This window comes from Mustelus asterias, chromosome 19 (genome assembly GCF_964213995.1).
Source record: "Mustelus asterias chromosome 19, sMusAst1.hap1.1, whole genome shotgun sequence".
Lineage (NCBI taxonomy): Eukaryota > Metazoa > Chordata > Chondrichthyes > Carcharhiniformes > Triakidae > Mustelus > Mustelus asterias.
This window is the reverse complement of record NC_135819.1, coordinates 55322674-55337596: the sequence shown is the minus strand read 5'-3', so window position 1 is coordinate 55337596 and position 14923 is coordinate 55322674. Positions and strand designations below refer to the sequence as shown.

At 45.6% G+C, this 14923-nt stretch overlaps 1 protein-coding gene across 1 annotated transcript in view; it reads left to right on the top strand.

Moving 5' to 3' along the window:
* Positions 1-14923, top strand: part of LOC144507963 (mitogen-activated protein kinase 11-like) — a 61733-nt gene that overhangs the window by 42832 nt on the left and 3978 nt on the right. The window contains exons 8-10 of the mRNA XM_078235573.1: positions 2536-2607; positions 4270-4349; positions 11456-11534. Coding sequence (XP_078091699.1) covers positions 2536-2607; positions 4270-4349; positions 11456-11534 — 231 coding nt within the window. The remainder of the gene's footprint in view (positions 1-2535; positions 2608-4269; positions 4350-11455; positions 11535-14923) is intronic.

The window sequence follows — 14923 nt, the reverse complement described above, 5'->3', positions numbered from 1 at the left end:
ACCTGGCTAATTTATAGGCCTAACAGGCAGACTCGCATGTCACGCCTGTCAACTGAAGTCATTCAAACAAAAGGCTTGTAATACTTTGGAATTTGAAGGTTTATTCGAATTGAGCATGCCAGAGTTTGTGGGCAGAATTCTTGCCAAGCCTTCCAGCCCCATCCTCATGAATTATGCAGCCAGTTATTTTGCGCTGTTTTCCCAGGTGGGGCAGGCCTGATGGCGCATAGTCCATCATCCTCTCTGGTCGCCATATTGAAAAGGCACCCAACATCACTGAGCCACTATTGAAGAAAGAAGATGGACCCCCTGAAAATGAATGTGGACCTCCAGGAGCACTCTGAGGCCGGAAGATGTACCTCTTGAGAAAGTAGATAGATCTCCAGGGACTTTGAGGCTGGAAGATGGATCCCCTCCTGGGCACTGAATCTGGAAGGTGAAACTTTAGATGCTCCCCTGACCCACTGCTGTGGTGTTCCGGGCTCCTGTGTCGATGTTGGCTGCCATCCTGAACTCTGGAAGCAGCCCCAGGCATTGTTCAGGTGACCCCCCGCACCCCCCGACATCTGCACACCACGTTGTTCCAAACGTGTTTCACACCAACATGTTTTCCCGCTGGCCCCGTGGAGAATCGGGTGGTTAGACCTTCAGCTGCATCCCACTAACAGCATACAGATGAGTTTCACACCAGTCTCCAGCAGGTTTCCCAATCCGCCATGGCTGGCACCAGTGGAAGATCCCACGGGAAATTCGCACAGGTATAAAACTGATTTTTGGGCATCCCACCAACTTGGCTCCTGCCAGCAGGGGGCAAGTGAGAATTCTGCCCTCTGTCAAGGTGCAGAATATGTTTCTGGTATTCGGGTGTGGAGTTAGGATTGGGACTTCCCTTTTTTTGTTGAAATACGCAGTATTTTGACAAACAGATTTCAGAAAAATGGGCCATTATTGCATTGGGAAATGTGGGCAACATGCAGAATACTGAGTGTGGTGTACACCCTAACACAAGCCATGGGGTGAAAAAGACAAATGTGAAGACATTGGGCTAAATTTTCATCTCGGGGCAGAGGATTTCTCACGACCAGCCGGTAAGCCTGGCTGCTGGCATGTTCCCGCCTCCAGCCTGTTTCCAGGAAGGCAGCTTCTGGGTGTGATGGCTACACATCTGCCAGCAACAGGTAGTTAGGCCTCTTCACACCCTTCCTGAACTTTTCAAATACCAGGCGCCACTTAGCCCTGTTGCTCCATTCAATGAGATCTGGCGATTTGCGATCTAACTCCACATATTTCCCTTTACCCCATATATCTCAACACCTTTGGTTGGCAAACAACCTACCAATCTCATTTGAAAATTGGCAATTGATGTAGCTCCCATAAATTTCCATTTATGAACGAGAGTTAGAGAGCAGAATCTTATGAAATAAATTCTAAGTGCCGAACGAGCATGAAAACAGGAGGGAATTGCTCCGATGTTTTGGGTGAGCTCCCAGCAATTATACAGCACTTAGTTAAAAAAAAGTGCCAGGATGCAATTCTCTCCAGTGTGGTGTGTGTGTTTGTGGGGGGGGCGGGTAGGGAGGGGGGGGCCACTGTGTGGAGCCTAAGCTCGCTGGTAAAGCCAGCTGCTGAGCTCTAGGGACGCCATTGCGCAGGTGCTTTCCTGCCAGCCCGCTCCCCTTCCCCGCCACAGATATTGGTACCCATCACCAATCACTCCCTCTGCCGAGATCGCCCCGCCCACTCGTTGCCACTGCAAAGTCCCCACCCCCCCTTCCCGCCCACCCCTCCCTCCCCACTAAGGCGCTGCCCCCCCCTTAGCACTGCCCCTGGCATTGCCTGGGTGTCTGGTAGGCAGTGCCAGTGTGCCCAGCATGCAGTGCCAGCTTGGGCACTGCCCAGCCCTACCCTCAACCATCCAGGAGGCTTCAATGGCCTCTAGTTCCACTGGCAAGGCCATGATGTCTGGCCCACGTTGGTGGGAACTAAATGTGATTCTTACTGGTGCGGACCTTGATCAGTGATGGGATAAGTACAAGTGAGCCTGAACGATAGCGTCTGGGACTCACTAAAGCATGTCATCAATATTTAAAGTCATCTTCGCGCCCTTTCTGGGCGCAAAGCCGATTTCACCAGCAAATCAGTGTCGGTAAGATCGTGCGTGAGAGGTGAGAAACTGGGCACGATCCTGATTTTGCACCTCTCGCCCTATCTTATCAGTGGGATGAGCTGATCGACTGGGGGGATGAGCCGGTAAGATCACAGCCAGAAACCTGTACTACCATTGATGTGTAAAAGTGTTTCCCAATTTCATTCCGAAAGATCTTGCTCTAATTGTGTAAACTATGCTTCCTAATCCTCGAATCTATAGAAATAAGTATAAGAACACAGCTGAAATTGCAAACAAGTAAAGTGCTTGCCCTGGAAAAAGAAACGGAGCCTGTCGTGATAAAACTTACACCAATATCCTAAATATTGTTTTGGGCTCAGTTTTTGTTGTATGTTCTTCTAAATTCTTTTGACTTCTTTTTCCTCCAGTGGATATTTGGTCTATTGGATGCATTATGGCAGAGTTGTTGAAAGGAAAAGCCCTTTTTCCAGGAACTGATTGTATCCTTGACAAGTTTTGCATGCTCTATAGTCTTTAGACTAGTAAATGAAGTGAATATAAAGTAAGATGACTTGGTTCCTGAAAGAATGAGATATAAATTAACCCGGAATTGCAACAACGTTCTATTTATCCCCTGATTCATGCAGATCAGTCTGAAGTGATATCAGTCTGTTGTGTCAGCTACTGTCATCCAGGGACACTTGAGATGACCTCAGTATTCCTGTACAACATCAGGCAGGGCTCATCTCCTTCTGACTGTGCTGATTCCCTTGCAAAATCAGAAGTACCTGTGTGAAAGTTGCATCAGGACAGGATCAGGCTCCGTGGACCATGAGAAAATTACCGTGCTAATGCTAGTTACCCAGGCTCACCCTTACTGAAATGTCACTGGTTGGCTGGCTTTCAGCAGTAACGTTTTGTCGTACATTGTAGTGCTGAGAATGTTGTGTCATTGCAAAAAATTATAACAGTGTGGTATGGTTCATGATTGAATGGCACGATGGCACAGTGGTTAACACTGCTGCCTCACAGCACCAGGGACCCAAATTCAATTCTGGCCTTGGGTGACTTGAGTTTGCACGTTCTCCCTGTGTCTGTGTGGGTTTCCTCCGGGTGCATCGGTTTCCTCCCACAGTCCAAAGTTGTGCAGGTTAGGTTGATTGGCTATGCTAAATGAATCCTAATGTCAGGGGGATTAGCAAGGTAAATGAGGGTTACAGGAATAGAGCCTGGGTGGGATTGTGGTCGGTACAGGCTCGATGAGCCAAATGGCCTCCTATACTGTACTGTAGGGAATCTATGATTTCCCTATGTGCTAAAAAATCATTCTTTAAAAACCTCTCCCTAATATTTTGATGTGCAGGCATTCGCTCAGTAAGGCTTCCCAACTCTGCCTTGAGTGCATTGACCAGCTTGCTATTGTTCCAGGTGAACCCTTCCAGAATATGGACCTGAAAGGAAAACTCCCAACTTCGACAGCACACAGAATTATTCTTCCCCATATTAACATTTATCCATTCTTGAATTCTGCCTCTTTTTTTTGCTCCTGTTCCTGGTTTATTTATTTGGCACCTCTTTGAATCCAATTCCCAGCCCCAACAAATTCCCATTTTAGAAGTTGCCACTCTGTTCCCAGCTCACTGTGCTGTGGTCTCCGTGAGTAGAGTTGCACCTTCCATTAAAATGGCAGACAGAGAGGAGAGGCAGGCAAACTCATTACGGATGTTCCGCTAATTGCAGGAACAGTCATTTCTAGACGGAGGTTTCGCTTAAGGGGCATTTTCTCAACATTACACTCTGACCCTCTGCAACTCCAGGCCTGGGTCATGGAGCTGAAAAACATAAGTTCAAGTTAAACCACAAGAGCAAGAGTGGACAAACTTAATTTTTCACCTCCTTATGTTGGCACTAATCAAAAGTTGGGTGTGAAAGATGCAAACTGGTGCACTCCCCAGCATCCATATTCTTGATGTATGCAAAAATCTTCCTTCTTTTTAAATTAACACAGAGTGTGAATTTGACCATCCTTGCTTTCTGTAGCCAAGAAGTTTTTTCAATCTTTTGTACAAAACTCACCAAGAATTGATTAAGTTTCAGTAATATTATGACTTTTCAACAAGTAGATTCTCTTTTCTCCTCTATATTTTCCTATAATGGTACAGATATTGATCAACTGAAGCGAATAATGGAAGTTGTTGGAACACCCAGTACTGAATTACTAAAGAAAATATCTTCAGAACATGTAAGTGAATGTTTGGTTCCCACAGTACCTATGTTCAGTAAGCATGTAGTTAGGAGGTGTCAGAGTAGGAAGTAAAGTTTCTGATAAGATTCTGCCTTTTGCTTTTATTAAATAGATTTTCTTCCATTTTCTTATGCCTACTTACTATTTTGGTGCATTATGAAAACTAAGTGGTCCATGCTTACATATGATCCTGAGTATGTGTTAATGAACTATTTAAGTATATGAGCTATTATAACCAACCCCCATTGGTCATAAGCCCTTCCTTCAGGAATATAGTCAGGAGCAAATCAGCCACAGGGACTCAAATGGTTATTCATTCTCTTACCAGGCTTTGCTGCAACCAATTGTATTGTCTGTACTACAGGCATGGCTGAAATCTGCTAATCCATCAAAGACCTGGAGTCAATGTTATAAAGGATTACTTTGGGTCAAATGGCTATTATAATTTCAATCAGCCCTGTTGTTTATCATCTACTCAGCAGTTATCCTAGCCCATATGCCCACCCTATTCCCAAATTTCTTTATTCTACACCATCCCCTCACTTTCCCCACAATCACCCAAGTAACAAATACTTAAACTAGGGACCATGTGAACACTTATCACTTACTCCAATAGTGCTTCCCACAGCCACTCAGCCTTTTGGCTCATGCAGTTCATGGGTTTTCATCCTTTCTTTTAGATGGACAGAAAATTGTTGCCTGCATTTTGCTATAAAGGCTTCCACACTCCTTGCTGAGCTTTCACACTCATTTCTTGTTTGAGCCTCTCAGCTGCTGTAGAGTTAAGGAGACAGGAGTTCTGCTTCTTCATGAAATACCTTTATTTCTTTGATCTAACGCCACACACAATTCTCCACCAACAAGCTAGTGCCACCTGTGGCCCCTTTATAGATCAATGACTTCTATTGAACAATTGACATCAAATTGGGTCTTAATTAGGAGGTCTGTTAACCCATTCCTAACATTGCTAAGGAGCAATCTGTCCATTCTGTTTCTGGGGAACAGTGAACATGACACCACAGAAGTCGTGTGGCCAAGTTTCATCTCATGCTTGCTGGTTCATCACACAGCAGCATTGAATACAGTACTGGTCTGAACTGCGCTGTCTATCAAGTCAGAGGAAAATCCTAGGTTTAGGGTTACTTTAATGTAAAATATCAGAGGTTTGTAATTTTTTAAAAAATGGTTCCACAACAATGAGCTAGATATTGAATGAGCCAGACATCACATGATTGTGGATCTATGTTATTACTTTATTCTGCAATAATATTACATTCAATACTCCTTTTATTATTAGTTGTATTTTCCCAACCTCTGCCTCCCATAAATAAACTGCTGATAGAAACTAAAAATTACCATTGCATCTTGTACAATAGTTTGAAATAAGTTAATACCTGAACTGAAGAATTGGCTTGAAAACATCTCGCTGTAAGCAGTGCAAAATAATACTTGGGCATTAATTTGAGATTCGCTTTCATGTCCAAAATTTGTAAAGTTAAAGTTTTAAAATTTATATTAATTAAAATAAAGGTCACACTGGTGGCATCAGCAACTGAAAAAGGTGGCTTCCCAATCATATTGGTTCCTGCTTTGCAAACCTCAAGGCCACTGGTTGTGGTTAGGGATGCCGGCGTTGGACTGGGGTAAACACAGTAAGAAGTCTCACAACACCAGGTTAATAAAGTCCAACAGGTTTATTTGGTAGCAAAAGCCACTAGCTTTCGGAGCGCTGCTCCTTCGTCAGGTAAGTGGGAGTTTTGTTCACAAACAGGGTATATAAAGACACAAACTCAATTTACAAAATAATGGTTGGAATGCGAGTCTTTACAGGTAATCAAGTCTTAAAGGTACAGACAATGTGAGTGGAGAGAAGGTTAAGCACAGGTTAAAGAGATGTGTATTGTCTCCAGCCAGGACAGTGAGATTTTGAGTTAGGGAGCCAGGAAAGAAAGCAATGGCTGTTCTACTGACCTTTTTGTTGTATTACAGCAAAAATGAGAGATCACAGGGACAGCAGATGGGGAAAGATGGAGCGAGGGCAACAAAGGAATAGCATAGAAGGAATAGTGAACAAATGGAAAGAGTAATGGTGAAGACATACAGAGAATCCAAGAGTGAGGCAGGAAGAAAGGAACAAAAAGAGCAAAGCAGCAAAAATCAAAAATGGACAGAATTGAAATTGAAGCGAGCAAATGAGAAACTTGGTGAAAAGGAGATTGATTCAATGGAGATTGAATTGAGCTATTTTGCAGGAAAACGTGAGAGATGCTTAATGAAATATGGGGAAATAAAGATGCATCTCACAATAAGGCTGATGAAGGATCGGCACTCCGAAAGCTCATGCTACCAAATAAACCTGTTGGGCTTTAACCTGGTGTTGTGAGACTATTTACTGCACAATAAGGGTTGCACGGGTGGCACAGTGGTTAGCACTGCTGCCTCACAGCGCCAGGGACCCAGGTTCAATTCCGGTCTCGGGTCACTGTATGGAGTTCGTACCTTCTCCCTCATGGCTGTGTGGGTTTCTTCACGGTGCTCCAGTTTGCTCCTACACTCCAAAGATGTGCGTGTTACGTTGATTGGCAATGGTAAATTGCCCCTTAGTCTCAAGGGCATTAGCAGGGCAAATACGTGGGGTTACGGAATATGGCCTGGTGGATTTGTTGTTGATGCCAGCTTGATGGGCCAAATGGCCTCCTTTTGCACTATGAATAACACTTTGTGCAGCACCTTTAGCATAATAGAACATCCCAAGGTGGTTCACAAAGTCAAAATATGACACATAGAGGATATCAAGGCTTTGATCAAAAGCTGAGTAAAAATGCAATTTTTAAGGAGTGTCTTAAAGGAGGAAAGAGAGGTTTAGGAAGGGAATTCTGGACATTAAGGCCAAGGCAGCTGAAGGCACGACCACCAATGGAGGAGTAATTAAATTCAGAGATGCTCAAGAGGCCAGGATTAGAGGAAGGCAGATAACTCAGAGAATTACAGAGATAGGAAGCGTCCAGCCATGAAGGAATTTGAAAGCAAGAATGAAAATTTTATAAATCGAGGCATTGTTCAACCAGGAGTCAGTGTAAGTAAATAAGCACAAAGAGCCAACAGGATCAGTAAACAGACTTCATTAGAGACTTGCACACATAAATGTAATTTTATTTATGATTTGCTTTTCTTCAATTTTTATGTTTCCGTATAATTTTATTTATTAATTATTCTAAACATGTTGACCCCAAGACTTGCACAAACATTAGTAGTCATTGTTTATTCTAAACGCCATTAAAATTTTATCCTGGATTTTGTTGCAAACTTTGGGGACTAGTTTTCACATTAATTATTTATATGGAAATAATATGGTGTGGTATCAAATTCTAAAGAGACATCCAAGAAGAAAATTGATCTGGAGTTTGTCAACAAATTCTTCACTTCTCAACAAGTTCACGTAATGAATTCTGAAGTTGATTTTTTTTTTAGTTATTTGTGGGACATGGGCATCGCTGGCTGGCCAGCATTTATTGCCTTTCCCTAGTTGCCCTTGGAGGGCAGTTGAGAGTCAACCGCATTGCTGTGGCTCTGGAGTCTCATGTAGGCCAGACCAGGTAAGGACAGCAGATTTCCTTCCTTAAAGAACATTAGTGAACCGGATGGGTTTTTCCGACAATCGTTTCATGTCATCAGTAGATTCTTAATTCCAGATATTTTTTAATTGAATTCAAATTCCACCATCGGTCATGGCGGGATTCGAACCTGGGTCCCCAGAACATTACTGAGTTTCTGGATTAATAGTCTCGTGATAATACCACTGGGCCATCACCCCGCCATAGTGGTTACTGAAAAACAAATGTTGGCACCTTGACAATATAAGATTTCTCAAGCTCAAATTTTAATCTAAATTTCAAGATCTTCGAATAACAAATTAATTTTTTAGAAGCCGTGGACCTAAAATTCCAGAATCCCACTTCATTGGGAAACAGAAACCCCATCCCAGGTTGTCGTCTGAGGGTGCATCATTGGGTCGGTCCCTGATAGCTACAAGGGCACTTCAGTGTTTCCCAGCTGAATCAATCTTGTAAAATGGAGATGGTGGCATAGCTGGAATGTCAGTGGACTAGTAATCCGAAGGCCCAGGCTAATTCTCTGGGGTATAAGGGTTCAAAAAGGGTTTACTAGGATGTTACCGGGACTTGATAGATTGAGTTATAAGGAGAGGCTGGATAGACTGGGACTTTTTTCTCTGGAGCGTAGGAGGCTAAGGGGTGATCTTATAGAGGTCTATAAAATAATGAGGGGCACAGATCAGCTAGATAGTCAATATTTTTTCCCAAAGATAGGGGAGTCTAAAACTAGAGGGCATAGGTTTAAGGTGAGATGGGAGATATACAAAAGTGTCCAGAGGGGCAATTTTTTCACACAGAGGGTGGTGAGTGTCTGGAACAAGCTGCCAGAGGTAGTAGTAGAGGCGGGTACAATTTTGTCTTTTAAAAAGCATTTAGATAGTTACATGGGTACGATGGGTATAGAGGGATATGGGCCAAATGCGGGCAATTGGGATTAGCTTAGGGGTTTTATTTAAAAAAAGGGCGGCATGGACAAGTTGGGCCGAAAGGCCTGTTTCCATGCTGTAAACCTCTATGACTCTATAAATCCCATGGACATGACTAGTTGAATTTATATTCAATAAATAAATCTGGAATTGAAAGCTAGTTGCAGGAAACTATCATCAATTGTTATAAAATCCTATCTGGTTCACTAATGTCCTTTAGGGAAGAAAATCTGCTGTTCATACCTGGTCTGGCCTACATGTGACTCCAGAGCCAGAGCAATGTAGTTGGCTGTTAACTTCCGTCCAAAATGACTAAGCCAGCCACTCTTTTCAAGGCAATTAGGGATGAGCAACAAATGCTGGTGTTGCCAGTGACGCCCACATCCCATGAAAGAGAAAGAAAAACTTCAATTGTTAACCACTGTGAATTTGCCTCTTGAAAATATCTGGAAGTGTGTACCCTTCATGCTTGAATATTGTTTGCAAACCTTTGAACCTAAATCCCCAATATACTACAGACTGTTTATATAGAAGACCCCCCACCCCCATCACTGCCCACAAACAGTATATGCACGGGCGGCACAGTGGTTAGCAGTGCTGCCTCACAGCCCCAGGGACCTGGGTTCAATTCTGGCCTCGGGTCACTGTCTGTGTGGAGTTTGCATATTCATCCCGTGTCTGCATGGGTTTCTTCCGGGTGCTCCGGTTTATTCCCACAGTCCAAAGATGTGCTAATTAGGTGCATTGGCCATGCTAAATTGACCCTAGTGTCAGGGGGATTAGTAGGGTAAATGTGAGGGTTTATTGGATTAGGGCCTGGGTGGGATTGTGGTCGGTACAGACTCAATGGGCCGAATGGTCTCCCTCTGTACTGTAGGGTTTCTATGAAATATGCAATAAACAAGTATAGATTTATTGTTCATTTACAGTCAGCCTTGCCTCCCAGACCATGAAGAGGTCACCAAAACATGGCAATACTTTAAAATCAATCACTATCTTGCAAATCATCCAGTGTAATTTCAGTTGAAGGACCACAGAATACCACTTGCACTGCTTCTGTGGTTCCGGGAAAATTGTGTGGCCACACATCTCCACAACACCATATACGGTTTTGCCAAAATATTGTACAAAGCAGTGTTTGAAACAAAGGAATCCAATGTTCGCTTCTTCCTGCTGCTGCAGGCTCTCTCTGCTGACTGTACCATGACTTTCCATCAGTAATGATGGACTTGGCCTTTGAAGTAATAGTTCCCAGTGTTTTCTGGGCCATGCTCCACCAATGAATGCTCCTGATTTTGAGCCTCGCCCTACTTAAAGCAGTTATGCATCTTCAAGGGTGGTTACATACACTTTACTGACAGTAATGTCTTTTTGAGCTGCAAACAGGGAGATGAGTCAAAACCAAGTGCCTCCTGATGGTGGCTATTGTTCCTCCAACTCTCCTCTTCCCTCCAAAACAAGGAAGTTGAAATGAAATGTCATGTGCAAACCAGTCTTTTATAGGAGAGGAAGTTTGTGATATTTCTCAGTAGTATTATTTTAAATTGGATAGCAGACTAACTTCAGGAAATTTTAATCTGTCAAACAATTAACCTTTTGCAGGCTAGAAAATGCATTGAAAAACAAGACATACATGATAAGCTGTGAGTGCTTATTCAGGGTAAGCAAGGAAAAGACCAAAAATGAACAATCTCCAAGCTCAGAAATCTCTTGGGAATAAAAATATAAACACTCCCTGTGTCTACGTGGGTTTCCTCCGGGTGCTCCGGTTTCCTCCCACAGTCCAAAAATGTGCAGGCTAGGTGGATTGGCCATGCTAAATTGCCCCTTAGTGTCCCAAGATGTGTAGGTTAAAGAGATTAGCCATGGGAAATGCGTGGGGCTACAGAGATAGGGCAGGGGAGAGGGCCTGAGTACGATACTGTCAATGAGGTCGGTGGAGACCCGAAGGGCCGAATAGCCTCTTCTGCACTGTAGCGATTGTATGGAATCTACTATAGTGCACAGATCCACATGATCCAAGTACCAGCAACCTACTATCACTTCCAGTCAGCCTTTGAAACCAATGCATAAGATTTTACTCAGTTTGATGTTGGGCAGGACATCTGATTTCTCACGTTAGAAAGAGGTCAGGGACATTATGGAACACTAATGGATGTTTATTCATGAGGCATCTGCCTGCTTTAGTGGGCACATCGAGCAACCAAAAGAACTGATGATTGAAGCAGCTGTGGACAGTGGTGCACACTGGGATGTTGGAGGGAATGTTAACCACTCGGCTGACCTGCTACAACCAGTAGGGTTGGGTTAAAATCTCCTCCCAATACTGTTTTCAAATTATTTCTTAGAATTTGAAGATTTGTTTTGTATTTTTAACCGTGCAGATTCTCCAATCAGTCAAGGTGATATATTTCTATTCCCAGCACTGCAAATGAAATGTCATGTTCAAACCAGTCTTTTAGAGGAGAGGAAGTTTGTGATATTTCTCAGTAGTATTATTTTAAATTGGATAGCAGACTAACTTCAGGAAATTTTAATCTGTCAAACAATTAACCTTTTGCAGGCTAGAAAATACATTGAATCTTTACCGTACTTGCCTCAGAGAGACTTGAAAGAGCTATTCAACAGCGACAATCCTCTAGGTAAGGCCTTTGCATTTAAACTCATTGCAAATGTTCTGGTTGGGGATAACTGTTGTGGTTTGTGGGCTGAAAGTCTCTTTCCTGTAACAAGTACAAAACGCCATCAATGTGTGAATAAATTTGTACTCTGTCATTGTAGATTATCCCGCACTTTTGGCCTTGGCACTTCACCCACTTTTCACTGTTGAAAATTAACCTTCATGAACTGGATCAAAAGAAGGCTGTCATTATCAATTGAAACGCGTTTAATACTCAATTCCAAAAATACTTAACAGAATATACAGTTAAACATGTACAAAGAAATTCAATATATGTTTAGGATATGGTCTATTTTTATTTTGAGTTTAACAACCCAGGAGTAAATATTTATATACACTACAAATATAGAAAAATGCTAATCTTTTGACAAAGCTGTGGTTGAATGGCCATACATGGCTTTCAGATTCATATGACCATCTTTAATTTACTGTTGGGCAAATTGGGATTACGAGCAAATTTTATATTATGCAGAATCTATTCCAAGTAGGAATGTTTTTCTTTGGGCCTGATTTTACCAATTTCATTCTAAGTGCCGAATCTGGGCGTAATGCAGATCCGACTTAGAAACCGGCTTTCAGACGCCCCCATACGCTCTCAGCCATCTCCAGTCCCATTCGTGCTCTGGGTGGGGCTTAGCACGGCCGAAACGATCGGAGCTCTGAACTGCGCATGCGCAGTTTGAAAAAAATTTGAAAAAACGCGCCTGTGTCAGATCGCTCCCGGGCCGCAGAAAGCAGAGAAAGCGGCCCAGGGGCGACAAGGGGGAGCGATGGTGCACACACACACATCGCTGTCCCCCTTATCCACCCACCCCCCCCCCCCCCCCCCCCCACTACCCACACACATCACTGTCCTCCTTATCCACCACCCCCCAACTACCCACACACATCACTGTCCCCCTTATCCACCCCCCCACTACCCACACACATCACTGTCCCCCTTATCCACCCCCCCACTACCCACACACATCACTGTCCCCCTTATCCACCCCCCCACTACCCACAAACATCACTGTCCCCCTTATCCACCCCCCCACTACCCACACACATCACTGTCCCCCTTATCCACCCCCCCACTACCCACACACATCACTGTCCCCCTTATCCACCCCCCCACTACCCACACACATCACTGTCCCCTTTATCCACCCCCCCACTACCCACACACATCACTGTCCCCCTTATCCACCCCCCCACTACCCACACACATCACTGTCCCCCTTATCCACCCCCCCACTACCCACACACATCGCTGTCCCCCTTATCCACCCCCCCACTACCCACACACATCACTGTCCCCCTTATCCACCCCACCACTACCCACACACATTACCATCCCCCTTATCCACCCCCCCACTACCCACACACATCACTGTCCCCCTTATCCACCCCCCCCCCACTACCCACACACATCATCGTCCCCCTTATCCACTCCCCCAGTACCCACACACATCACTGCCCACCTTATCCACCCCCCCCACTACCCACACAAATCACTGCCCCCCCTTAACCACTCCCCCCACTACCCACACACATCACTGTCCCCCTTATCCACTCCCCCAATACCCACACACATCACTGCCCCCCTTATCCACCCCCCCACTACCCACACAAATTGCTGCCCCCCTTAACCACACCCCCCACTATCCACACACATCACTGTCCCCCTTATTCACCCCCTCACTACCCACACAAATCGCTGCCCCCCTTAACCACTCCCCCCACTACCCACACACATCACTGTCCCCTTATCCACCCCCCCACTACCCACACACATCACTGTCCCCCTTATCCACCCCCCCACTACCCACACACATCACTGTCCCCTTATCCACCCCCCCCACTACCCACACACATCACTGTCCCCCTTACCCACCCCCCCCCACTACCCACACACATCACTGTCCCCCTTGTCCACTCTCCCCACTACCCAGACCGATCGCCACCCCTGTCCCCTCCCCTCCCCACCGATTGCCCGCAGAATGGCAGCGGACCCCCCTGCCCCCCCCACCAGAGATCCATCTGTCCCCCCCACCAGAGATCCATCTGCCCCCCCGACCAGTGAGTGATCAGGCCTCCCCCCCCCCCCCGAGATACATCTTACCCGCCTCCGTCCTGCCCCCGCCCCGCCAGAGAATGGTCTGGCCTCACTCCCCCTCCCCTCCAGAGGAACATCTGACCCGCCTCCTCCTCCCTCCCCACCAGACAACACTCAGCCCTCCCCCCTACCACCAGACAACGGTCGGCCCTCCCACCCCCCAGAGATACATCTGACCCGCCTCCTCCTCCTCCGCCCCCCGAACCAGACAACGATCTGGCCTCACTCCCCTCCTCCACCCCCCACCCCCCCCTCAACCAGAGAATGATCTGACCCGCCTTCCTCCTCCCCCCCACCACCACTGATCTGAGTCAGAGAACCGTTGGAAACACTGAACGCGCTCTTCAGAAGCTGGAGTGTCCGTTTTAGACTTTTATTTAGCAGGTCCATTACGGCGCGGTTCCGGATTGGCAAACGCGGTGGTAAAGGGGGAAATGCTGATAAAGTTGGGCGGGCAATTCATTAATTCAATTTAAATGCATGCCCGTTTTGGGCGCGAATCGAATCGCCGCCATTCCCGGGTTTCGGTAAAGTGGCCATCTGTGCGGATGCAGATCGCGATAATGGCCTCTCACCCAACTTTATCACGTTTTCGTGCCCAAAAACGGGGGGGAGGCAATGGTAAAATCGGGCCCTTTGTCTATGGCACTGTGCAGTCTGTTTCATTTACATTCCAGGATGCCTACTACCAGTGGCAACACAGACATTGGCCATTGTCTGCCCCTCTTTAACAACCATTATTTACTTCACTGTGGTGGCATTACTCCCTCTGCTGGCATGGGGAAACCCCACCTCCAAACTGCCTGAAGCAGTGGCACTGCTACCAGAGCTAAGGGTGGCACTGCTACCAGAGCTAAGGGTGGCACTGCTACCAGAGCTAAGGGTGGCACTGCTACCAGAGCTAAGGGTGCTGGTGATGTTTCTGTAGCAGGGTGAACAACAAAAGGTGTTGCATTTGTGCAGCGAGACCAGTGGGGAGATAATTTGTCCAGGGCTGGTTTGTGCTGGAGGGCAACATTGGGCGGTAGGAGACTTGTAGAGCCTGGCTGGCAGATGTTCTATGGAAGCCAGGAGGAAAGTAAATTTAAAACAAAATATAAACTCTCTGGGCAAGATCTTGCCAAGATACAACAGAGTCGTTGGTTCTAGTGAGAAAAACGGTGTGTTTCTCTCCAAAGAAAGAGGCCAGCTTTCTTTCCAGATTGTACCAAGCTCTGTCATAAAAAAGCTGGGTGGTTTTCTTTGCCATTTGG